This window comes from Thunnus maccoyii, chromosome 7, assembly GCF_910596095.1.
Source record: "Thunnus maccoyii chromosome 7, fThuMac1.1, whole genome shotgun sequence".
Lineage (NCBI taxonomy): Eukaryota > Metazoa > Chordata > Actinopteri > Scombriformes > Scombridae > Thunnus > Thunnus maccoyii.
The window spans coordinates 24,794,998-24,821,791 of NC_056539.1; the positions used below are offsets into that span (position 1 = coordinate 24,794,998).

A 26,794-nucleotide genomic window follows, 5' to 3' on the forward strand; every position below is an offset into this window, starting at 1 on the left:
GTGATGTAAGGCAGGTGTTCTGTCTTTGGCACGCACCCGGATATAAAACACCTGCACCGACATAACTGATTGGACTGTGGCCAAAAATCTAACATAAAACATGCTCTAAAGATTGAGCAGATAGATAGGAATGTAGCACTTTTTAGCATGTGTAAGCAAGTGTGTGTGAACCAGTGTGACTTCCTCCGAGGCTGAGGTCAACCAAGAAACATGTATAAACAAACTGACACACGCAGAACATCAACGTAACCGACTGGAAAGGTTAAAAAAATAAAGGTAGGAGTTATTTTGTGACACCAATATGACAAAAAATAAAAAATAAACCAGAAAAACACACAAATCATTCTAAAACAAGAGCTCAAACTGCATAAAACCACAAAACACTGCAAATAAACTATAACTGTGCACACTCTCCAAACATCGAGTCATATAATAAGCTATTTATCAGCATTCTTACACAAAAATGTTTTGGAGAGACGGTAGTCTTTAGTTGAGATAAGTGACCACTGATAACTGATTGAAGATAACTAGAGTATCTGTGCTCTGACGATTAAAAACACATTTCGCAACCATTAACAAGTCTGCATGTCTGTATTGCCTATTAGCTTAACATAAATCAGCAGTGTGTGTGTTTATACGTGTTCATGTGTGTCCATTTGTCCAGATCTTCCTGCTTTTACAGTATGTGTGCTGATATGCATTTAGTCTTCCTTTTTGTTGTCTTTACTAACTGCGCTTATGTTTCTGTGGGATTATGCAACCCAATCATATCTTACGTAAAGCTGCCTCAAAGTCTGATCGTCCCGTTTTGATGATTGAAATCCTGCCGTCTCATCGTGATTGATCAGTGGGTATTGATCCTGTGATTCACTCACTAGATCCTGGTGTGCATATTTTGGGTTGTACCTACATTCTTGTCCTGATAAAAGTGAGGATGAATAGAGGGGAAAGAGTCCACTCGCTGTTATTTCATGACAGATGTTAGAGCCATAACCTGAATTCCCAGACAGAAGAGAGAAAAAAAGGCTGGCCTCATGACGGAAACCACAAGTAAGGAATTTTATCAGCTGCTGTTATGATTGCTTTGGCCTTGCCTTACCATTTGTAAGATTTGTGTTTTATTTCTGACAGGACAGCTAGTCTACATTCACTTTATGCATTTCACAGGTAAAAGCTGCCTCCCAGATTCCAGATGATGGTGCTGATGTTCCTCCTAAACCTGGTGAATACTGCTACATGAACTAAACACTTCCACAAAAGTCTCACTGTGAAGGTTTATTGCCAGATTTTGTGGATCCATGACTTCCATTTCAAGAATGCGGATCGTCCGACATCTCTTGACACTGATCCTGGTGGAGTCCATCATAGGAGCTCCACAGGCCACGAAAGCCCCGGATGTAAGAGTAAATGATATCAATATTTTCCTGACGATGGCGTGGCAAGTTGCCAACCACATACGGCCTAATTCCAGCTGTTACGTTTGTGGCCTCATGCCTTACACAGCTGGAGAAGGCTTACCTCTGATGGCCTTACCTGCCTCTGACTGCGACACCTGCCACCTGCTGCATATTCCCTTGTCTCAGTCTTATTCTCACCCTGACTGCCCCCGTATCTCCAAAATGAGACCTCTAAACTGTTCTGGAGGGCATGCAAACTGCTACAGATGTCTGAAAACACCAAAACCCGTCCCAGTACAGCTCATTCCTCAGCCGTTCCCTTGGTGCCTTGAGAATGACGGCAATAAACCAGTAGGAGAATCCGCTTGCCTTCATACTTTTAAATGGGACGCAGAACATACTGATATTGAATTTAAATCTCTGGATTCTGCTCCCCAGCAGTGTTTGGAAGCAGCAGGTCAGGCTCGCCTCAGTGCTTTAGCTCACCGCACTGCTAGCTGTTCCATATCTTCTCCTGTAGGAATGTACTGGGTGTGTGGAAACCTTGCATACCCGTATCTTCCAGTGGATTACAAAGGACGCTGTGGCTTAGCATACATCATCCCAGCTATGAGAGTGGCTCACTCTCTGCCACAGAAACCTCATCCTCAACGAGTACGACGTGGAGTTTCGGATGTCTTTGGGACACATCATCAGTCGCCTTTCAAGAACGTGCTTGGTCCCCTGCTTCCTTTCTATGGAGTTATGTCTGCTTTAGATCAAATTGCTGATTTGTCTCATGCAATAGAAGTTATAGCAAATGAAACTGGTAAGGCTCTAATGCTTTTGTCAAGCGAACTCGCCTCTGTTAGGCTACTAGCTTTACAAAACAGAGCTGCGTTGGATTTTCTTTTAGCAGCCCAAGGAGGAACTTGTGCTGTTATTGGTTCTGAATGTTGTACCTTTGTGCCTGACTATAATGCCACTATTGGTAATATAATTAGTCACCTTCATGAAACTGCTAACTCTGTTCATCAGGATGGTAGTTCTTTATTTAGTTCTTTATTTGATTGGTTGAAACCTACTTTTGGATCTCTGACTTATCGCTTTGTTGAGTGGATGATTATTTTTCTTGTTTTCATCATCTTATTTTCTTTGTTTATATCATGCGTGAAAAAATTCCTGTTCAACCTTAATTAATGTACAAACAACCTTTGATCCTTCAGCATTTGCCTGATAGCTTTTCCAATATTATGTTCTGTCTCTTAGATTAAAGGAAGAGTTAGTTAACAGTTGTTAGGTTGTTTGCTTATATTGCCTGATGAAGTAGATTTGCCGAGTTTTTAATGGTCAAACTCGTAATAAATAAATGTTTTTTTAAGCTTTGATTGCTGCTTATTTGGTCATTAATATTTAATTTTACAGTGACTTACTTAAAATTACATCAATTGTATATTTTGGCCACTTGAGGGCAGCAGAAACAAGCTGTAAACACAACACGGACATAGGTTTAGAGTGAACATATTAACTTTTAAGTTATCATGTTATGATTAAGTAATGTTATGATGAATGTTATGATTCTCTGTATCAACTAATGGGCTGCCAATAGTTTTGGTTGAACCCTCACTCCTGTCTAAATAAATAAATAAATAAATAAAAGAGAACTTGTTAGATGTCAGAGAAGTCTTGTATTCTCTCTGCAGGTAAAGTTTCTCACTTTATCAAGTCCCCCAGTCATGATCTGTCTCACCTTATCTGGGTGGACGACGAGGACTGCTTTGCGGTAGACCTTCTTGACCTGCTCTGGAGTAACCAGGTCAGCCATACCAACGGGCTTCCAGCGTGTCTCTCCCTCCCACAGCACAGTATGCATAGTGGACAGCAGGGCACGGATGTTACGCTCCTTCCCCTCGATCCAGTCCAGAATCTGGGACACAAACAGGGGAGGGAAAGAAGGGGAGCCATTAGCCACTCATGACCAGATTTGTAACAATTATTAGTGGAAATGCTTTGAGCTACTTTGGCTCTGATCAAATGTCTTTAAAGGAGTAATTAATGGACCCAAAGTTTTGTCATGCGAGACCTACAGTAGTTGGTTTAATTAATCCTGGAATAAACAGAAAGGCTTTAACAGCCAAGGGTTTTTGAGTACACCATCCACTTCTGGGAACAATTGAATTGTTTATTTTGTGCTACACTGGATAAACAGATGACAAAACCCAACTGAATTCATGTCAAACAGTCCTTCTACCCAGATGTAGTGATGCAAGAGTCATGGGACTTCATGCTGTGTCTCACAGAAACTTTGAAAGCAAAAAAGAATAACTACTCCTACTCATTTATAAATAGATGTAAGTCAGTGGCACATCAGAAAAATAACTCCTACCTTTATTTTCTCAGGATCCATCTCTTTGGCCATCTCCTCCTTCCTCATCTCTGCTATAGTCCTGGGCCCTTTCTTCTCTTTGGTCCCAGCGAAGCCCTGACCAGACAGCAGGTCATCAAAGTTGGCATCCGAGGCCTTAGGCTTAGTGCCTGGCAGAGAGAGATACAAACAGAAAGAGAGAAAACGCACTGTGAAAAACTGTGATCAATAGATTCCCTTCAAAGAATGCATGCACCACCATCAAAATGTTAATGTTTTAAAAATGCATCCAAGTATTACAACAACCTCTGTACTCTTGCTTTCAAAATATATTAAAAGCTGATTTTCATATCAGAATCTTATTCTGTTCTGGTTGAAATTCTGTGAGTAGCCATTTTTTAAAAACCTGTCACAACAGCAAACTAGAAAGCACTCAGAGAATGCATACTTCCACCAAAGCTGCCCTCCAGATCATATTCTTCATATGTGTTTTCAATGCATCTATAATTTTGTCATCCTGTTCTCCCATACCATAATTTTGTTATCTTAGTCTGTTTTGTACACACAACATCTATTGCATGTCTGTCCATCCTAGAAAAGGATGTTTTTTATTTATAATAACAATAAATATTTATATTGAATGCATCTGGATCTGAATCTACATCAAAATAAATATGGTGACAGAATCATGCCAATTTCTAAATATTCTGACACCTAAATATACCGTAATTTTTTGTACAAATTGCACAAAATTTTCAATTATTGAGGTTCATGACCACTGAGTTATTGCCCTCTGAATGTATCATAATGCTATAGTGCCACCTAGAGGTGAACTGCCATTGAATTTTTTTCTCAGTTGATATGTGCTTGTCTAAATTTTACTGTCAAGAATTCTGGCAAGCCATGTCAAATATGACACACAGACAAGAATTGAACAAATTCACATCATAACAACATTAAACCTCCTTCCACATTTCTTTCTCACCCACGCCACCCTGCGCTTTGACCCCTGCGCTGGGCGAGCCTCCTCCCATCGCAGAGAAGCTGACGTTGTAGTTGGGTCGGTTCTGGGGCGACGTGTGAGGCATGGAGGTGTGGCTGGGGCTGGGCTTTGGCTGCGGGATAGGGCCCTGTCCTTGCCATCCTCCACCGCCTCCAGCACCAGGCTGCCATGAGGGGAACCCTGCTCCTGTGTGCGGCTGCCACCCTCCTGTGTGCTGGGGAGATGGAGGAGGCCGCGACGGGGAGCCCATGGGAGGAAATGAAGGGGTTGTTCCTGTAGGGGTGGTGGGCTTGCTAGAGAAGCCAGAACCTCCTGAAAGAAAAGGACAGATATAATGACAGAAGAGATGGTGGCGAGAAAGACACTTGAAACAATTTCTACTGACAAACCTCCAAGGCTTCCCCCCAGGTTGCCTATGTCAGCGAATGGGTCCAGGGTGTTTGGCTTGGTTTGATGCGTGGGGGTGCTGTGGACCGAGCCTGTGGGGCTGGTAGTGGCTGATCGACTGCCTATACCAAAGCTTCCTCCTAGATGAGGCAACAAACAAGGAGAAAATACTGATATTCTTATATTTTTGAGCCTTTCTGTTACTCTGAGCCTTATGTAGCACTGTTTCAACATCAAGCACCACCAGCTTAGGATAAACTACTAACAGGTTTCAGTAGGTTTGAAGATTTAGCTGAATATCCAGTGTTGTTTGTGTTGATATGTGTGTGACAGTGTGGTCGGGTGTACCTGTGTTTGTGGTAGCAGTCCTGTTCCAATCCCAGCCTCCCATGGCATTTTGCTGCTGAATGTTGACGGTTGGAGTGGTGGGCGGGACGGGGGAACTCCGGCCTATTCAACCAGATAAAGGTTTATCACAGACGGAGCACACAGTGAATGGGAACTGAGCGATATGAACCCACACAGCCAGACAAAATAATAACGAAAGTTTGAATCACATGAATGGAGTTGTTAGGGGGCTGTTGGAGGTTTGAGGATGTTTACAACTTATTTTAAATTGTTAGAGATTGGCAACCTCTTCTACAAATACATTAGGCCTGTTAGGACAGGTTTAAGCCTGTTTTTGATTGCATAATGTGTTTGGGTTGGGTTCAGGCCAACAGTATAAACTGACTGTTAATATTAAGTGTCAATGTCAATTTCAAATTTAGCATGATATTTCTGATTGAAATGCAGATAATTTTGTTGTTGTCTCACTTCATCATGCACACAGTGCTCTGTAAAGATATTATGTCTAAAGAAAAGTCTAAATCTAAAGTAAGAGAATTTCTTGCCATGTTTGAAGTTCAATTATTGCCTTCAGGCTGAGTTCAGGCTGAAAATTTTGTAAGTTGATGGGAAATAACTCATGCAGGGGGTGAAATATCAAGACGGGGCTTTTTCTGTGGAATAGTAATTAGACAGGGTGCAAATACTTATCATGCAAACTCATTCAGTGCCAAACATACAGCAGCAATACAGAAAAGCTATCTCTTGCAAAGCCAGTGTCTGAGAGCTAAAAAAGTAAAAAAAAAAAAAAAAAAAAGCAAAACACGATGCAGTCTCAGTTTTTACCAGTTAATGCACAGAGACAACCACAATGCAGACTCATGTGTTAAGGCGTGGCGGTGGACTTGTAGACGCTGTATAACGTGCCTTACCCAGACTATTGAAATGTTTTTATGTCACCCGGAATGCTATGTGGCAGTGTGCAGCAGAGCAGCAAAAGCATGCCTTACCCAGGCTGGTAGGCTGCAGGGTGGGTGATGGAGAGCGAGCAGCATGCAGGAAGGGGTCTGGCTGCCCCACATTACCTGGTCCAAGGAGTGAGCCCATCATGTCCTGAGGCTTAGGCATGGGACCTGTCCCAAAGGGATCAAACGCTGAGGGAAACAAACATAGCCACTTGTGTTATTATCTTACTCTAGAGAATGAGATGACAAGACATTTTTAAAAAAGTTATTTCATTTTATTTTCTCAACTTTTGCATCACAGAATATGTAGTGCCATTGGGTTTCTTTGTATAATATTGTGCATGTATACAGTACATATAAATATATATAAATATATATATGTATATATATATATATATATATGCTATTTTGCTATAAGTAGAAAACTCAACTCTTAATAAAATGTTTAACATGATAGTGTAGTGCCATACTTCATTTATTTTCAGTATTAAACAGTATTATTTTATGTATTCATATTTTAATAAATATTAAATATATCAATTTGACTAAGATAATCTTAATTCGGGGCTTACTTATCATCTGATGAAAACTGTGAAATGTAGTTGAAAGTGCAATAAAAAGCTACTATTTCTAAGGCTGAGAATCAACTTTCATGTTCGATTAACTGTATTAGTCTTTAGAAATCTACTGAAACCCTAACTGCATGCCAAGCCCTCTAAGTATACTTTGCACAATAGCACATTTAAAGTGTGTAAAAATTGTTTTAATTTACATTCAAACTTATCTCACCTGGTGGGGCAGGAGAGGGACATGGTGAGGCGGTGCTGGGGGCTACTTTGTGTGGTGTGGACTGGGCAGATGAAGCCCCACTGGTTGGCTGGGGAGGAGCCCCAAACAAGTCCCCTAAGAGGTCAGTAGTTGCAGCTGCAGTACTCAGAGGCTGAGACGAGGGACATGGGGTGTTTATCCCTCCATCCAGGCCAAGAAGATCCACTTCCTCAGCTGGCGCTGAGGCAGCAGGCGTTGGGGCAGGGGGTTCGGGTTTCTGGGGGGCTGTGCTGGCGCTGCTTCGCTGGCTGGAGAGAGATAGCATCTCGTCATCTGAGGGCTCACTTTCTTCACCGTGGCCCCTACCGTCTGGGCCTCCGTGGGGCCTGCTTGGCTCTGCAGAAGGATGAGACAGAGATAGAAGGAAAGAGGTAGAGAAAGAAAGAGACAAAAGAAAAATGTAGTGTATTACCAAATGAGAAAGAACCATGTAAAGTGGAGTAAGTAACAAGTGGAAGAGAAGCAGACAGGAAATTAATTGGGGCAAAGTAGACAGAAACACAGAGTAGGTTAAGAGAAAAAGGGACAAGAGCGAAGTAGGGAATACTGGGAAACTACGTAGGTCATCTCTGCTACAAGAATAAACTATTCTCTCGATACTGTGTGCTATAATAAACTATGTTGCACACTTTGCAATCTGCCACTGGTAGCTGCTTTTAGCTAATTGGAGGACATAATGCCTAAAAAACACAATAAATCTCTATGTACAATCATTAAATATACAGTATGCCTTTAAATAAAGGACATGATGTACAGTATGACTATAAACTTTTTACTTAGCGAATATTAATCAAGAGCAATATTTCACTTTGGTAGAGCATTTTTTATTGGTACCACTTAAGGCTATACTGTTTTCCCCCTTACAGTACATCCATTAGTAATCATCACTGGGATTTTGTGTTTTTCCCCACAGTTCCTCATATTGAATAACATTTTTTTGAATAACATTTTTTCTGGGCAGAGAGAAAGAAAACAAATATATGTGAGATGTTGTAAAACATGTTTTAGAGCAATTTCTAACACAAGTAATTTATTCAGGTCCTCATTGGGTCAGTATCTATGCCAGAGGCATTAAAAGTAAAAATTTCTACCAAAATGATATATCACTGCATAGCAAGGATGGGATTGATTTCAATTCAATCAATACAGATTGTAACAGCCAAGTGATTTTCCAATAAAAGAAGATTTGTTTATCAATAGTGTCAATACTACTATATACTACTAAAATACTACTCATACACATTTGTATGATTGAATTGAAGGTGCACTGAACCAAGACCTGCTTAACTAACATCACTGAACTGTACAGTTTTTCTAACAGGTCTGTGCTCTCCTCTACTGTCTTACCCTCCAGATCCAAGCCCTCCATCTCATCTTGTAGGGACAAAAATAAAAGTTAGTTCATTAGTTTGTTCGTGTGTCTGCATGTAAATGTGGTGAAAGTATTTTCACTTATACTCTAGATTCTACAAGTATACTATAATAGCGCCCTGTGCAGGTGACAGGCTCTTTTGAATGATCTATTGCAAATATACGCCATCTCATCTGTGCACAGAAATTAGTATGTTAGTGCATGTGCATAATCATTTTGTGTGTTTACAAAAGCGTATTGCTGCCACCATGACCAAAAAATAGCTGTTTCTTGTTATGAGAAACTTCTCGTTTTAACACCTTTCTCAGTATGACTAGATACTAAATAATTTGATTTTAATAAGAAACTTTTCTTGTAATAACAACATACCACTTTATCATGTTTCAAATTAATTAATAAAATTCAATAAACTTTATTTGTCCCGAGGGCTAATTAGAATGGCAGGCATAGAAAGCAGACAATAAAATAGACATTAAAAACATCTACAAAACAGCTAACTGCGCTGAGAAAGTGCACGGTTTGTTGGGGGTCCAGCATGGTGGAAGGGGGGTGGGTGTTATATTGCAAAACTTTCTCATTATTTCACAAAATGAACACATCTCATTAAAACAAACTTTTCTCAGTATAACATAAGTTGGTAAGTTGCTACAACAAGAAACTTGCGTGTCATTAAAACAAGACAAATATCCAGCCAATAGAAACAATACTGTAGCCTACATCGGCTAGAAAAAGTGAAAATGACTAGTTTATATGGTTTGATTTGATGCAGCAATATGCTGTATGTGTTTGTGTACATAAAAGTGTGCACTTTTTTTTGCTATCCTTGTGAGAACCACTGTGAGTTTTGACCTAAAGTGATGTCTGTTTTGCAAGTGAATATGGCCTCAGGTTAAGTTAGGGTTAGGGGTTAGGTTTAGGGTACACGATACAATTAGTTTTAAGTAAGGGTAAATGGTTAGCTGTTATGGAGTAGATATAGTCAGGAGAATGTACACAAAAAGATACTTATCATTTTGAATTCACATCACATTTACAATATGGAAACTTTACCCACAAAAGAAAGTAAAAACCAACAGTGTCCTAATGTGTTTACAATGAGAGTCACAGTTTTAAGATTTTTCTGAAAATGTATTAGAAAATGCTGGCTGTCAATCCAGAGGCATTTAGATTAAAATTTAAAGTTGTATGCCTCCCATACGCCTTAGTGTTAAATCAAGCTAAGATGACTCTCTAGTGCTAACTAGCTTGTAAGCTAATAACACCTCTGCTACAGGGTTGAACTCCTTCCTTACCTCTCGACTAAAGTTAGCTTAGTTTTTGTTACACATATTTTTTTCAAAACTATAACTTCAAAGGCTCCAAGAGATTTCTGACTGCATTGTTACATACTACTACTACTATTACTACTGTTGTAGATGCTAGTAATGGTGAATGATGCAGTTGTTGAATGCTAATAATAATCACTGTTTTCCACTTGTTAAGATTATGAGGTGTTAACACATTTTACTAGCGAGCATGGTGGATACTCATCATGTTTGAGCTTTTCAGCAAGACTGACCAAAAGAAACCCTCTGTGAGAGAAAATACCAAAGACCAAATAGATTTACACAAGCTAGCCTGAAGTGGGGCAGGTTTTTGGCTCACTACACAAGACTGTGAGATAAATAAATATTGGTTAAACCAATATTGTGGTAAAGCTGAAGTCCTCACAGTTGTCCTCACAGAGCCTCCCAATTCAAGTATGGTTTACATGAGCATATGTTTCCATATACAACAATGTTTGTCCCCAGTGTTCCCATCGATCCCACAGTAACGTTACCGGCAATCGCGAGTGCGTCCTGATGTTCCTGGTGGCAAGAGAAGAGCACGTTGGGGTTGAGGTCTTTACAGGGAAACTGCTCCCACGGCGGTGTCAGGTCTTTCTGCTTGTCCGTCCCCTCGACCTCCACGTCAAAAATCACATGGAACAGCTGGGGATACTTCTCAGGAGAATCACATGCATCCAGCTCCGGTCTGAGAGGAGAAACAAGGTGTATGAGGAAGAAGATGTACGAGTGTGATAGTGAGAGGCAGAGAGGGAGAATACCATGATTCAGTCTTCCAACCAGCTGCTTGCATTCACTGTATTTTCAAGTTGTTAGGGACAGTATCAAGATGAACTAATTGTAAAGGGATCAGCAAGGTTTGTTTTTAAGCTGTACTGGTGATTAAAAGACAGAACGTTCTTACTTGTTAAACTTTAACATGGTGGTTCCAGGAGCAATGAAGCCAGTATGGAACTGGATCTGGAAGATCTGGGTGTTGGACACCTAACGAGAGTTGGACAAATGTAAATTTGGACCATTATTGTGTCATACAAAATTGAATCAATTATCAAATCTACTGTAGTCTCTCAATGGATTAATTTAACTGTGAGCACAATCTTCTCTAATTGTGATTACTCAAAGAGAAATGGCGTGTCGCTTGTCATCATCAAAATAATTTCTGGCAGGTAGGCAAAGGTCATAAGTACTATCATGGTAATTACCTAAGTAATAAACAAGTAATAACTTGGTATTAACATATATTATAGTATATTTAGGTAATATTAGAGAGAAATGTTTGTAACAGAGTAATAAGGGCCAATATTTCTACAACATGAGTCTATTTTGCCATCATGCCTACATTTTACTCCTGCATTTTACTTACTTAATCTACTCGACTTAGATTTTTATGAGCTACATTCTAGTTAAATTTTGTCCAACCATACAACCTGTTGTAGCATGCACATGCATTTTTTACAATGCAATTAAAAACTATGAACGAAATTTGAATATGAACTCTTTTAAACCAATATCTCTGCAAATATGCTATTGGAAGTAGAATAATATAACCAGATGAAATTATGGCCAAAACTACACACAGGTTGTTAAAAAATAAATAAATAAATAAATAAATAAAAGTAATAGATTTTCATTTCAGAGTTAACTGTGTATACAATATCTACTGTTTCTCTCAGTGCTGCTAGAAAATTTCATATTTCCATAAACTATGCACATAAGGATATTAAAAATATGTCTTCATCATGTAATTACTGGCAGTTTCTTTCCTCCAGACTGGGTTTTGTTCACAAAAGACTCAGCCTCAACATGTACAAATATTCAGATAAATTGCAGCCACATTCTGAGACTGCGCGATGACTGATAACACGATAACATCAATATGATCTTGCACCAAATATGTCATGCCAGCACTGTCATTGTGCCATAACAGGCTTGATTACAGTTGATGACTTTTCTTTATCCTGTACATAGGCTCTAAACTGATTATGTAGGTTTCATCATAGAGCTGTAAATGAAGTGTACCTTTGCCTGCAGACGTCCTCCGATGGTTGACCTCATGTGGTAGACAGACACTACGACATCACCTTGGACGCTTACACCCAGCGGAAAAACTACCTTCCCCTCTTGAACCCTGTGCTCTCTGGGCATGAAGAGATAGCAGAAGCAGAAGGGAGAAACATGGAGAGTTAAGGGCAGAGAGGGAAAGAATAAATGGGGCAGCAATTGAGGCGATAAGTTGCAGAGAGAAGAAAAGGGAGTGGAGAATGAGGAAGAAAAAAGCAGACTCTTTGACTATATATTGTACACTGCATAAAATCTTGCTTTCTATTCGAGGATCACACATTTCAAATACAGCTGTGTAATTCCAACACATAAGTGCTGTACTGCGATGCTCTTACTCCTTTTCAATAGCTCTCTGTGATGTCACATAATCCGTTAATTTAGTTGTTATGAAAATGTTTGTCACTTTGTCCAAGATATTTAAATCCTGCTTTGAGCATCAATATCCAGCCCTACCTCATCCTCTCGTACTCCTGTGAAGTGGTGAAGATCTTGGTCTCTCCAATGAGGACGTCGCAGAAGGGCCGACAGCCGCTACGCTGCTTGTTGAAGCAGGGGACCGGACTCATGGTGAGGGCCTTGATCATCAAGGGCTTGGAGTGGGGTAGACTGGGCTTCTCTGATACCATGCTACACACATAGCCTATGTACCTGCATGAGGAAATGGAATGATTATCATAGTTATCATAGTTTCTTTTTTATGGTTATATTGTACATAAGTGTTTTATTATACACTCCACAGTATCAGGAGCTTTAACACGCCAACAAGCACAGAGCAGTTAGCGAAAGGTGAAACACACTGATAAGCAGAGGTAAATCAATTTAAAGAGTGTGAGCACTTTAAGTCCAGAATTATGTTAGCGCAGCCATTTCCATAAACTCTGACTCAATTTGCACTCATGACTTGTCTCATGATAAAAAATCTTGCATGAGCAAGTACTGATAAATACTACAGCTACTGGCTGGCAGAGTAATAAAACGCCTATCCCCGAGGGTGTGCCAGCTCTGCAGCCAAAGATTCATGCTTAGGCTGAGATGACTGGGCTGTTGGCTGTACTGTTTGGATAAACAACACTTTTTCTACTTTTCTTTAGTAGCCTGTCACCTATAACAACAACTGGTCTGAAATGATGCCATGAAAAAGAAAAATGTATTGACTTCTAAAGGGGGAGGTAGGAGGACAGAGATTCGATAATGGTGAAACCCACTCTTGATGTGAATGTGTTTCCAACTTCATCAAATCAATGTTTCTTTCAAGTTCAGTAAATATCTAGTGTCAATGACAAGTAATCTTTGCATGGGTGTATGCAGACAGGTGTGTGGGAGAAATGAGTGAGAAATAAAAAAAATTAGCTGTCAACACTTACAGTTCATTTATAGATTCAGTGCAACATCATTCATCTGGCCTGTCAACACTTGAACTTCCCACACACACATTAACCACTGACTACTAACCTTAACCATAACTCTTATTTCATGGGTCTCTTCGTCTTTCTTTTGAAATCAACAATACATTCTAATTTATTCTCAACTCACTGGCAACACTTTACTAGAAAGTATAAAGTGTAATGCAAAAGCAGAGGAAACACAGGAAAGAGGAAGGTGTGTAAGAGGTGTCTAGGTGTTGTGTGCCTCGGCATCTACAGTGCGAGTTTCTCGAGTCTTTCTTTCTCTGTCACTTCCCTTCTTCTCTTTCACATTCTCTGCCACACCCGCATGCATAAACACCTGTTAAAAGATGCAAACCTGCGGTGTGAGGGCCAGAGGCCAGAACCTGGTCTCTTGGCGCTGAGCAGCTGCATGGCAGGAACTGGGTTGTTGAAGAGGTGGCAGAAGCAGAACATGGCACAAACCAAAACACCCGAAGGAGCACGACCATCCTAAAAGCACACAACAAGGCAGACACTTATTTTTCTTCAAATCTATGTTAACACAGTTTTTGGTATTGTTTCAAATGCACTACAGCAATGACAAAATTAAGTGTGAACTATGTAGATCAAGCCAACAAATACAGTGAGTCAGACTTTCTGAATGCTTGCTGCAGCACTGCACTGTAACTCCAACTCTGCTAAAGTTATCAAAGGCTACTTAACTTAAAGTCACAGCTTAAATAAGTTTATACAATATAAAACTTTAAAGGCATTCTGGATATATCATGTGCACTGATAGGCAACTAATAAATGTAAATAGTAGCAGCGATTTTGTTGTTTACTGAATGTGTTCACTCTTATAAATTTACACTGAGTTCATTTAAGGTGACAGGGAGACAACATTCTTGTGATCTGAAGCAGAGAAAACACAGTTTTTAGAACCATTTGGTGGAGATTATGCAAGATGGAGCAGTTTGCCAAGCCACAGCCAAACCGCAGGGACTTGGCAATAACACGCTTCACTAGATGCCAGTGTACAGTATTGCTGTCACTGAATTAGAACAGACAGTAAGACCAGTTGCTCTGAATTGCAGCAGCGTTTGTATTGCAAAACATTTGCATTGAAGAGTTTAGCTGTGCTTGAAATAGGTACATCACTGGCATCGTTATAAAAGCTTATGCATCATTTTAGGTGCACTAAAAGTGCAAATGTTTGCTGAGGAAACTTTGTTGAGTTTTCCAAACTGATTTCTGTCAAGCAAAATATCTGTTTACTAAACTGAACTTGAAATTCAACACCCAGGACTACAATACTCTTCTCTTCTACTTTATGAGGGGGAATTCAAATCTTCCATATTTTCAATACAAAGAGCCAACTGCTAAGCAACAAGATAGGTGGAGAAACTGACAGGACTGATAGGAACTGAATAAAAACAATGAGAGCAGTTTGGCAAGCTCCAAGCTATGTTTTACAGTATTTGGAAACAAGGAAGACTCCAGCATTCAGGTCCGGCAAACGTGACAGGAGAGGAAGTATCTTGTATACTGTAACTGACTAAACCTGTCATGTATAACTCAAACCTCTTTCCCCAGACAAGTTTAAGTAGTTTAAGTACTTCATTTGATGCAAAAGTCAAGGTGAAAATTAGTCTGTGTTTGCAATAAAATGGATCACTGTGCAGTAAAATATATTAGAGGAGAAACTGAGAGACTTTGAGGGACAAGAATATATTTAAATTAGTCCTCTAGCTGGCAGCATATTTCAGATGCTGAGCTTGGGTCACAAAACAATCAAAACACGGTCACAACAACTTGACAGGGCTGAGTCATGAGACAATAAAAACAGGTCCTGTCTCATCAATCATGCCTTTCCATGTAAATGCATTTTATGATAAACTCTTGAGAAACACTGCAACGTTCGATCATAGCAGTATAAAAGCGAGGATAATTTATGAGTGGCCTGTAAATTCAAGTAATTTGTGGAAACTTGGCAGCACTTGTATCGACCGGGATCCAGACAATCAATGAAAATGAAATGAAGGGTCGGTATGAATATGATGAGGATGTGGGAGCGTCCTCTTACCGAGCAGGTGATGACACACACGTTCTTGGGATTCTGTTTGAGCCAGTTGTGCATGTTCTTGCACACAGCAAACAGGTTGTGGAGGCTGGGAGCCTGGCGAGAAGGCCAGTTACACTCTGAAACCTGGAAAGGGAGTTGATGCAGGAAATAAGAGAGGGAAGAAGAATGAGGGGAAAAACAGGGAGAGACAGAGAAACAGATATAGCCAAGAGAGAAAGGGCAGAGAAGAGGCAGACAGACAAAAAAGAGAGAGAAGAGAGGAAAAGAAGAATAAAGAAACAGAGGAAGAGTTGGAAAACAAAAAAAAAGGAACGTAGGAGTGGAGGAGAAAGGAGAGGTAGAGGTTAGTAACAGCACTGAAGCAGCAGAGCAACACAACACGCCAGTTGCCATGATGACTCATCTGCTAGAGATACACCAACTTCCACAAGCAGACAGGGGGCCATCTTGGCCATGTTCACTCCTCAGCTTGACTCCTTAGTTTCCCTGAATGTATCTGCCGGTGGGTGGCAGTCTTTTATCTATACAGATCCCATTTGTGCCTTCACTTGAATCCAAATCCAGCTGTGCAAAAGAGCTGAATTGACATGAGCCAGAAACTCAAGCTGAGGACAATCATAATAACCATAAAAACTGAATAAGCATTCAAGAGCATTCAAATTCAAATATTTTTTTTTCCAATGAAGCTGTTACATTTATTAGTGATCCATAAATAATCTATTGACATAAGGGCTTATTGCTGTTGTATATACAAGATATACTATATATTGCATATAGCAAAAATATTCTAATTTATAACTTTAAAGTGCAACAGTACACCAACAGTTCAACAACACTGTTATTAAAATCAGCACTGATTTAAAAAATTGAGCTGTGTTACATTCAATGATGTGAGTTTCAGATGGTAATTAAGTTATTCAAACATACTTTTTTTGATATTAAAAAAATAAAAATGACTCCCTGTAATGTGAAGGGGTTGCTAGTGCCGCTGATCCCACTGAGAAACAGCATCCAACTCTGCAGCTTTTTGAAGCTTTCAGCCACTTTCACCTCATTGTTTTACTTCTCTGTGCTGTGGATGCTTCCCAGTGAGTCAAAACTCTATAAGTAACTGTAGGCACAGGTTAACAAGTGTTTGGTGGAGACAGTCAACACTGGACATCAGACACAGACATTATATATACATATATACATATATATATATTATATCTGCATTGACTGATATTTTGGCCCTGTGGGGGCAGCAGAAACAGGCTGTAAACACAACACTGACATTATCACCTTTTAAGCTGACATGGCAAACTTTTGAGCATGCAGTTACTTATCTACACATCCATCAGATACAGAGCAACAATAGAATTCATTTGGAGTCATGTTACTGTCCACCTAGTGAATATAAGTCCACTATTCACTCTCATTTTAGCTACAAGCAACCCCTTTCACATATAAATAGTCATGGGAGCCAGCCATTGTTAATATAAAATTGTGATTATAGCCACTTTAAAGAATGTTATATTACTCTCAGGAGTTGATGGACTGAGCCAGACACTAAAAAAGAGAGTGACTGGACACAACAACAGCTTGATAAGCTAATGGCATATCAGGGCTCTGATGCTGAGAGATTGTTTTGCAGTCTTTTTGTCCTTGAGTGGACAAAAACTACTTATTGTAGCTTTAATGACAGAGGACGGGTGAGAAATCACAGCCTGTTTCGGGAAAATCTAATTAAGGTCTTCACTCTAGATGCTTTATGAGCCAAATGTCATGACAGCCCCTAATTAAAACATAGACAGGCCACAAATAGTCAGTTAACAGTAAATAAGTTCCCGTATCTCACTCTGGTGTTGTAATAATCAAAGGAGTGACAATGATTTTGCAACCACTAACAAGTAGGTACAAACTAGTAAATCTTTTACGGCTTCATGAGGAAGTATAATGCTCACCCTGTTGGAGAATTTGGCGCCGCGGTAGTTGCGCTGTGATAGGTTGAAGACAGTGTAGTGGTCAGCATGGCGACTGTCAAGGAAGGATCGGATGTCCTCTACGTGGTTCTGGTAGCCAATCTGCACGGACTCTGCTGGGTAGGTCATCACTGAAAAAATAAAATCCATGATTCAGCTGCTGGATGAGATGTTCGGAACAGTTCAATGCACTGTTGCTACAGATGTTTACACATGCAATGTCTATTAACAGGCTTACACTTTTAATCTTTTTCTCTTCTATTATTCTGCAAAAAGTGAACTGACATTTGAAATGCAGAGAGTAAGTCCACATTCAAGCATGACTGTCTGCGATTGCATACAGTGCATGATGGCACAGAAGCCCTCAGGTGACAAATGTCCAGCTGACTATGTCCTCTAAAGGGCACACTGCTGCTTCACACTCATGAGCATGAAATGCTGTAAGCAATTTGAGAATGAGAGAGTAGGACAGAGGGAAAGCTGAGGGTGCAGGTGTCCGTTTAACTGTGTGTTTATGTGTGTACATTTTATTACATTTTATTAGAATTATACATGACCTCCCATTCCTTTATACTATGCAGACACTATGCACTTTACACCTTGTTTCTACAAAGCTTAATTCAAGTTACTACTACAATTTTACCACAATGGGATTTCTATTTTAATCATATGTCCTTGTGCAGATTTAATACTGGTGACACTGTTATACATAGTCCCATGTACCACAACTGTGTTTATTTACCTATGATCCGTGATGTGATGTAGGCAATGTCCAGCTCCCCTTTAGTATACCTGTAACAAAGAAAGAAACCTTTGAAGACATTTTTTCATGCAATTCTCATAGCACCGAGCAAAGGAAGAGCAATAGAAAAAGATTACAAGCCAAAGTCAGCAATATTACAAGTGGTAAGGATATGTGGGGGACCACTGATACTCCAACGAGTGTTTGAAATTCGGACAGTATCTGTTAAATTTAGCAAAATCACCCTGAAGGACAGAGTATCAGATACAGCAGGCGCATAAGTTGACTGTCAGACAATTCAAGCATTCGGTTGGTAGGATCAAATGATGCCTTATTCTTGAAGAAAAGGGAGAAGAATATCAAATTAAGAAAATGAGTGGATCAATATATAAATATCCACCATCCAAAAGGTTGATCCACCTTTTGCTGTAATTGGACTCAACAGGCTTCAGAGAAGATGCTTCCATGTGTCTGGCTGTGGGAAAGTTGTTTTTTTCCTTTTTACAGGCTCATCACATTAGGCTGAACTGCCCAGGATCAAAGGAATACCATATGTGTATTCTACATTTGAGCAGTATTGCCCTTCATTACCAGATTTAGCTATTCCATATGGAGATTTTTTTTTTTTTTAACTCGGTTAGCAGCTGCAGCGCACACACATACAAGTATCCCACTACTGCTGCACCATGGAAGTGATGGCAAACAGTGCTAATGAAACATTATGAAGCAGGTGCAGGGTGAATAGGGTGGTATAGGATCTGTTTTATTCAGCTACTCCATCATAAAAAAATATGTTTGTTTCTTGTAATTGAAGAGATGGAAAACATTTTTTACCCAGCAGAAGCAAACGGTTTGTCAACAGACTGTAGTTTCATATCATTTGTACTGCAGTATTGCAATTATCATGCAAAACTCATTAGTAGGCTAATGTGTATCAAACTGAGTCGACTTGTTGCCTACTGTGAAAATCCCCAGAGCCAGGCTGATCTGGGCCAGTCATCTCTGTGTGGTCATGGAGGAGTGCCATATGGCCCTGATGCAATCTAGACCTGGTTATGTAATGTCGTGCGACTCAACCAGCCTACTGAGGACTGAGAGCAGTGTGTCTTGGGATTTTCTTAACACTAATTGTATTAACGTGACCTGGACCCAACTAAGTGGTAGAAAATTGATGGAGAGATTAACAAATTACAAAACGTTCCCGTTAATGGTCAATGAACTACCAAGTCACTGTAGACAGCAGCACCAACAGTGTTTGCTATGAGTACGATGGTGCTGATTGAAACACCACAAAAAAGGATTTAACAGCAGTACAATCTACTGTCACACAAGTCTCACTTATAATTTATAGATGTATCAACAGACAAAAAAAGTTATAACTAATGTTACTGTCTACCGCAGGCAAGAAAAATATTCAAGACCTTTGTAAAAAGACTTTGTACCTAAGGTCTTTTTGTGAGGGGACTCTATTCAATGCTTTTTAACACTTTTAAAGACCTGCAGAAACCCTGGCGTTCCCAAATAACTTCATGATTAAACTATTTCAGTGCTGTGTGGAGTAGCCTGGAGACAAACAACCCTGGTTAAATCCATCAGAGTGAAAGGTGGGAGGATACTGCTGTCATGTCTGTAAGCCCTCCATAATGAAGTAATTGGGCCACAATTCAGGTTTCTATTTTGATCCAATTCTGTGTTTATCCAAAAGTGAAATGCAGACTAAAGGTTCAAAACAGTGACAAAAAGACCATTCCTGAGACAAAACAAGTAACTATACTCTTTTAAAACCTACTAAACAGATGTATTTTCTTAACTTAAATGTGATATTGTTAGAGCACATATTGTTTATTGCATTGCAAAAAATGAGGAATGTTTGAGGAACGTAAAGACTGCAATTATTTATACCTTTTCATGACATTGAGAGGTGAGATTTCTACAGGATATTGGCAATGTGCTGAGTAAATCTCTGGCTTTACCTGCTTCTCTCTTGAAATAGCCAGTACGCTTTTAGAGGACAGAAGCAGGTCAGGTGTCAGGTTTAAATGGTCATGGCCAATAGCCATGGAGTATGCAAATGAGCTTTCCCTGACCTCTTCAGGATAGACTGGCTGCCAATTACAGAGTACTGCAAGGTGTGGTTCATAGACTGAACAGAGGAGGACACCAGAAAGAAGGTCAAATCTGATAACAGGGAATTGTCTTCCTTTTTTTTTTGGATATTTGCTAGTAAATGTTGACCTTTAACATGATTGATATGAAGTGGTGTTTTGACTAAATGTTGATTATAGAATTTAATAATAGACTGGTTGTCTATGGGATGTCTCTTCTAGTTTTATTGCCTCAAAAGTAAGATACAGTATATAGTATTGTATAGCAAACCATTTTTAAAGTCTAGCATGCAAACAAGCATGATTGTAGCAATGCAAACAAAGACCCTTATTATTTAATGGAAGATTCCTAAATTATGGTTCAGTCCATCTCTATTAACAAAATGATATATTACTGATTCCCTGAAAAGTCCTCAGATATTTTGGCTAGAGTTCAAATCATATTCTCTGATCAATATTTCATTAAATAATGAAGTAAACAGATGATGAAAAACTAAGAATGTTAAACAAACTAATGCTTGACCAAAGAACACTCAACCCTGCAACCCCTGTCATACAGCTTAAGCCTTTTGATTGAACAAAGTAATGAAAAACAAAACTTGGTCGTCATGGCACCTACCGACTGGCGAACATGTTGACATAATAAAACATTTTCCTACATTGTTGTTTGGATAAATCTGTGTGTTTATTGCCAGTGTGTGCAAACTGGCAAACCGCAGATATCATTTTGTATGTTGTGTGTTTGTAGTTTACTGCTAATCAGGCTAACCATTATACTAGCAGCTTGAGGCTAATATGTTGCTGATACAACATTGTAAAAACTGAAAATTCACTGTTGGACTAACTATTATGTGTTTTACTCATTGTCTGTTTACTGTTGTGGACTATGTATTTTAACTGTGTTGTACTTCCTATGGGGACTTGATGTTGATGTTGTGCTCTGTAATTTGATAATTAGTCTATTTTTGTGAATCCAGTTTCCTTTTTACTACACTAATTGTTTTTATAACACCTTTGGCCCACTTGTCCACGGTATCTTGTCTTTTTCTGATTTATAATCACTATCATTGAATTTGTTGTCCAATACTGTTTTCACAGTTTCACAATTACCTCCAGTAAAAACATAGCTGTGCACACACATAGTGAGGGCAGAGGAATGACAACAAAACCACATACACACATGCAGATACTCACACGCAGCACCAGCACCACAATGCCTCATGTTTATGTTTCCAACTGGGAAGTAAACATCAGTAGCATGGAAGCCATTTTAGGCCAGATTACAGTAGCGCAGAGGTGCTCTAACTGAGTCTCTAGTGACTACACATACACACACACACTCAAACAAACACAGTGTAAGTGGGTTAGATCCCAATGGATATCCCATTTGGGTTTTATACGTTCCCTGATGCTCCTCTCGAAAATTCTCAATTTTACAGCCTTTTCTCTTTTAAGCAAGAAGTTTTACAGCATGTCTACTTCATTATGGATAGTTTAAAGTTGAGGCTGACAACCCATATAATTGGTAACAGAAGGCCATTGGCCACACATAATGTTTACACAGTAGCCCACTGACCGTGTGGCCTGACATAGCTTCTCTCACACAGAATGCTGCCAAAACTAAACACTATACGCCAGATTTTTCTAGTTGATCCTGGATCATTTTCATCACAATTCTCTCACATTGTTTAGTCTCAGTCTTCCTAATTCAACAGGAAATGTCCTTATGTTGAAAAAGAGAGGAAATAGCTGTTTAGTCAAGAGAAAAAAGGGACAGAGACGGAGAGAGATGTCAGCAGAGTTTAGTGTTAACAAGACAGGAAAAAAATAAGAAACAAAAATGAAAATAAGTGAGAATGGATGAGTGAAAACCAGTTAAAGAGAGAAAGACAAGGCAGAAAGGAGAAAGAGATGAATGTGTCTCTGTTGGAGGGAGGGGAGGCTAGGGTGGGGGGGGGGGGGGGGGGGGGGGGGGGGGGGGGCTGTCTGGGTGCAAACCAAGGACACGGTGCCTTTCACAAAACCAGATCAGCCATCCAGACTCCACTGCCATTGTGTTCCTCACAGACAGAGGAACACACACCGTTGAGTGCAGTTACCAGATTGGTTTCCCTGCAAAATTTCAGACAGGTAAACAAACAAACAGGCTGATTTAAATAATTCACCAAAAGCCCTTTGCTTTGAATACAGATGAGACAGAGCAGAGAGGAACCAATCAGGTGTAGTTGGGCGTCAAAAGAGGGCCTCGTTAACAAGTGTGTTTGCAGGCGTTTTGCATTATATCGGGCATGCTCAGGGGAATTTCAGCTGAAGTGCTCCAATGTTTACATTCAATAAAAAGGAATGGGATAAGTGCCCTGCAGGAACCTTGCTAACCTAGAAAAGGTTCACACTGCAAAAAATCCCCTTCTATAAAAAAAAGCAGAGCATAGTGTAATCTAGAGAAATTTCTGCCAGTGGGGTAAACAAAAATGACAATGATAAGAGATGATTAGATGACAAATGATATGATTAATTGAACCTAGCATAAAAAACAGGCCACTCCAAAACACTAGCTGACCTTAAAACTAGTTTTTAAAAAAAGTCTAATAAGCAACTGTGCTTCAGATATTAAAAATAAGGATTAGTTGAATTGATTCAGCTCAGTTTAGAAGTTAATATTTTCCTTTACACTTGGCGGAGAGCATCACCGGAACACAAACGCAGAAACTCACACCACCTACACTCACCTCATGACTACTGCACATTTAATTTGTTTCAAGAATTGTTTATAATCAAGTGCTGTTTTTTATACTATCGCAGCACTCTGTCTTGATTTCATTTAGATTTTTAATCATATATAAGACAAGACTATGAGTCTACAGCCATGCTAGCGGCTTACCATTTCTATCATCTTAGTTTAGTGTGTTAGCCTGTTAAAGGAGACATACAATGCGCATTTCTTGGTCTATATTTTTATTCTGGGGCTCTATTGGAATATCTTTGCATGATTTACAGTTAAAAAAAATGCTTATTAATCTTATACTAGCTCTTTATGCAGCCACTCAGTTCAGCCTGTGTTTGAAACAGGTCGTTTTAGCTCCTGTCTCTTTAAGGTCCCCTTCGCGATGAGGCCACTCGGTTGTGAGTGGTTAGCTTCCAGAGAGAAACAATAGTAGTAGGATTTCACTTCTTTTTCTCTTTCTTTTACCACTTACTCAAAATGTCAGTTTCTCAAATACACCAGTACTTATTTATGCCAAAATCCAATCCAAAATAACGTTCAATCCATTGAAGTTCCATGGGTTGTTCACGTTGTCCACTCCAATCCATGATGGAACAAAGACTATAGAATAGACAGACGTTTGTGGGTATGTGCAAATAATCTGACATCATCACAAGGAGGAAGTAGAGGTAACTTTACAAACAGAGAGTTCAGAACATGCTGAAGCCCTGGCTTTTGACTTGCAGGGAGCATTTTACATAAGTTTACCTCAACTTTTGGAACTTTCACCATGTTAAACATAGACATCCAACATTATAACTATAAAAAATAACAGAAGATTACAAACACATGATATGTCCCCTTTAACAGATGTCTAGGATTTGACTATGACAACCATGTAATCCATTTTTGCTGCGTGAAAGAGACCAGACCACCTCTCAAGAATACATCATTATATTGTGCAGGCACCAGTCTCCAGCAGTTCTTTATTACAGTGCATCCCTCTCATTAATGTCTCCAAGTTTCATCCTCATGGAGCAACATAGGTGAACCACAGATGGTCACTGGGCAAAAAAGACACAAATCCACTGCATATAATTCTCACATCATACCTAGAGCTGCTCTGTAGATGCACTTTACTAGATAGTCGGTAGTATAGCTCAGTTCACAAGATGCTTATTTATTTATGTGGACAATAAATTAGAAAGTACACCCTTATCCTTGGGAAATCACTCAAGGCATTGTCACTGTCATTCCTTTTCTATATAAAGCTATCAAATGTTATGCATGCAACAGCATAATAAACTCTTCAGTGTGACAGATAGCAGCAGGATAGTTAGCGTTGACACTGCAATCATCAAATAAACCTGTCTAAGCAGTTCTAAAGTATGCTAAACTGTGGCATATTTTTGTTCCTCTGCACATCTACCTGTCCTTTCTGAGGTTTTCAGCTTGTTGCTACAGCAGCATGCCTCCCACCGCCCCATTACCCTTACCACCCACTCACACATACATATACAGTACACACAAACACACACCACCGCATACAGGGCCCTAATGAAATGAATCCTTCTGTATCAGCAGTGCACTGGCCATTTGGAACAATGAACTGCCATGAATAATTCAGCCAGGAGAGGAGCGACAGATAGCAAAGAGAAGAGAGGAGAGGAGGAAAGGTGGAGCCAAGATGAGAGGCGAGCGTGGCCGAAAACACCAGGGAACGGCTGGACGTGTGAGTGGAAGTTTGCCAAGATGTGAGCGGCAGAGGAGGGGAGACACAAGAGAGGAATAATCACGATCAAACTTGCTGAGTCAATAGTGAGAAGAGCTGTGTATGTGTGTGTGTGTGTGTGTGTGTGTGTGTGTGTGTGTTCTGACAATACAGAGGCCCCTTTGTGCTGCCCTGTGCAGATGCCTGTGCACAAACACACTGGGTGGACTGAGCCGTGCCAGACTCTGCTGCCTCCCTCCATCCACACTGCTCTGTTTCACTTTTTATAGCTATTGGGGCCTCATTTATATTGTGATCAAAAGCTAAAACAACAATTAATCAGTGTAATTTTACTATATTAGCTGTATCTATGCAAATTTTTGGGACAGTATTCATTGTCATTGCATTGAAATGAGTGACATATCCTCAAAATTAGAGTGAAATATCCACAGTAGGCAGCCACCAGGTCTGTAAAAAGTGAAATCATTCATACTTCCCTGTTTTGCATTGCATTGCAGATATTTGGCTTTCATCTATAAACTGACCCACGTTCTACAATGTCAGTGACATCTCGTGAAAGTTCTTACAGATTCCTAGGAATTAGTCTTATCAACAGACAACATCATTGTTGCAAATAACCAGAAACCAGGCACAGCCAATATTGTTCAGTTGCAAAGCTGTGGCACTATCAGACCCCCACTTCTGTTTAGATATTTTTTTTATTGTTCTGCTTGTGGGGTATGTCATTGATGATAATATGTTTAACATGTAGAACATTGGTACTTGTTGATATGCACAGGCATAATCACAATAACACAATTCAATACTGGACCCACACTTCCCTTCCTACCTGTGCCATATAGGCAAGCAAAGTGCTGGTAGAAAACAGTTGAATGAAGAAACTTTGCTACTTGTGCCACCAGAAAGCATCCCTATCTGCTTTTTTTCATCTGGCTCTTTTTTTATTGCCCCATCTCTATGCATTACTCCATGACTCAGACACAAAACATTCCAAACCCAAACTTTAGGAGAAAGATGGAAACATTTCTGCATGTTATAATGTTACATCTTCAGAGGCATTTTGTGATCTCACAGATGCTTACCATCTGCCCTGAAGTTTTTCTGGGGTGAAACAAATCCAATATTTCCTTGTAATCTTTCTCTATTAACATACAGTAAATACAAACTGTTCCTCTTTTTTGCTGGATTATAGTAAGTCTTCTGCCCTAGCTTATGGCAGACTGCAACAGTGCACACAGAGTGCAGCTTCTAGCAAAGATGAGAAGAGTGGAGTCTGCAGTTTGTATTGATGCTACTGAAAAACCTGGAACAGTTTGTGGAAATATAGGGCTTCAATGTGGGGACATCGCTTAGTCACATAACATAGTTGCCTACATCACTGATAAGGCTTAGATTTCCCATGTTATGGCATGTTTTTCCAATTGCTATCATTTGAGCCAGACAAGCAACATGTTCGGTCTGTATTGTGAAAATGTGCAGCAAACATGCAGTTTATATTGGAAGCTATGCAGTTGCTACATACAGTATGTATGAAGACAGCAGTGACTTACGTAGCAACCTGATGCATGACCTTGGTGGAGGTGTCTTTCAGCGTGTCCTTCAGGTTGTCTTTGAAGTTGCTGAAGAACTTCCCGGCTCCTCCCTTCATCATATCCAACAGTCCTCCGCCATAGCTGGCATCCATATCTGGAGACAAGGGACCTTTAGCCAATCAGAATCCAGAGGGAAACAAAATAGACATGGATTCCAACAGACACAGATTTCACATCAGTGATGAATGTGTGAGTCACTGCATAACAGACGTGGTAAACACGTGTGTAGGTGTGAAAGAATGATGGACAAAGGCACAGAGACAAAACACACAATAAAATGAATACCATCTTTAGCTGTGTATCGCTGTGTGTGTGTGTGTGTGTGTGCGTGTGTGTGTGTACGTGCTGAAAGTACGCAAATGTTGGAACACACCCATGTGTCATATCTGAGCCAGCACCCCTCTGGTGATCTGAGATTTCTTTCTCACTCTCCTTCTTATATCCACACATAGAAACCACAGTGGCATCACTTAATATGTAACTTGACAGTGCTGACATT

The 26,794-nt window shown here is 39.8% G+C and overlaps 1 protein-coding gene across 3 annotated transcripts in view; it reads right to left on the reverse strand.

Moving 5' to 3' along the window:
• The window catches only part of dnajc6 (DnaJ (Hsp40) homolog, subfamily C, member 6), a 42,622-nt gene that overhangs the window by 2,420 nt on the left and 13,408 nt on the right, over window positions 1-26,794 (reverse strand). For 2 of the 3 annotated variants that reach the window (XM_042417441.1, XM_042417439.1), the window contains 16 exons: window positions 26,254-26,404; window positions 18,163-18,212; window positions 17,403-17,551; window positions 15,460-15,582; window positions 13,753-13,886; window positions 12,463-12,657; window positions 11,968-12,085; window positions 10,853-10,932; window positions 10,443-10,636; window positions 7,213-7,587; window positions 6,469-6,612; window positions 5,480-5,581; window positions 5,134-5,271; window positions 4,727-5,056; window positions 3,763-3,911; window positions 3,127-3,303 (listed from right to left, as the gene is read on the reverse strand). In XM_042417441.1, the coding sequence (XP_042273375.1) occupies window positions 3,127-3,303; window positions 3,763-3,911; window positions 4,727-5,056; window positions 5,134-5,271; window positions 5,480-5,581; window positions 6,469-6,612; window positions 7,213-7,587; window positions 10,443-10,636; window positions 10,853-10,932; window positions 11,968-12,085; window positions 12,463-12,657; window positions 13,753-13,886; window positions 15,460-15,582; window positions 17,403-17,551; window positions 18,163-18,212; window positions 26,254-26,404 (2,609 nt within the window). The remainder of the gene's footprint in view (window positions 1-3,126; window positions 3,304-3,762; window positions 3,912-4,726; window positions 5,057-5,133; window positions 5,272-5,479; window positions 5,582-6,468; window positions 6,613-7,212; window positions 7,588-10,442; window positions 10,637-10,852; window positions 10,933-11,967; window positions 12,086-12,462; window positions 12,658-13,752; window positions 13,887-15,459; window positions 15,583-17,402; window positions 17,552-18,162; window positions 18,213-26,253; window positions 26,405-26,794) is intronic. The other variant, XM_042417440.1, reaches the window with a different exon arrangement.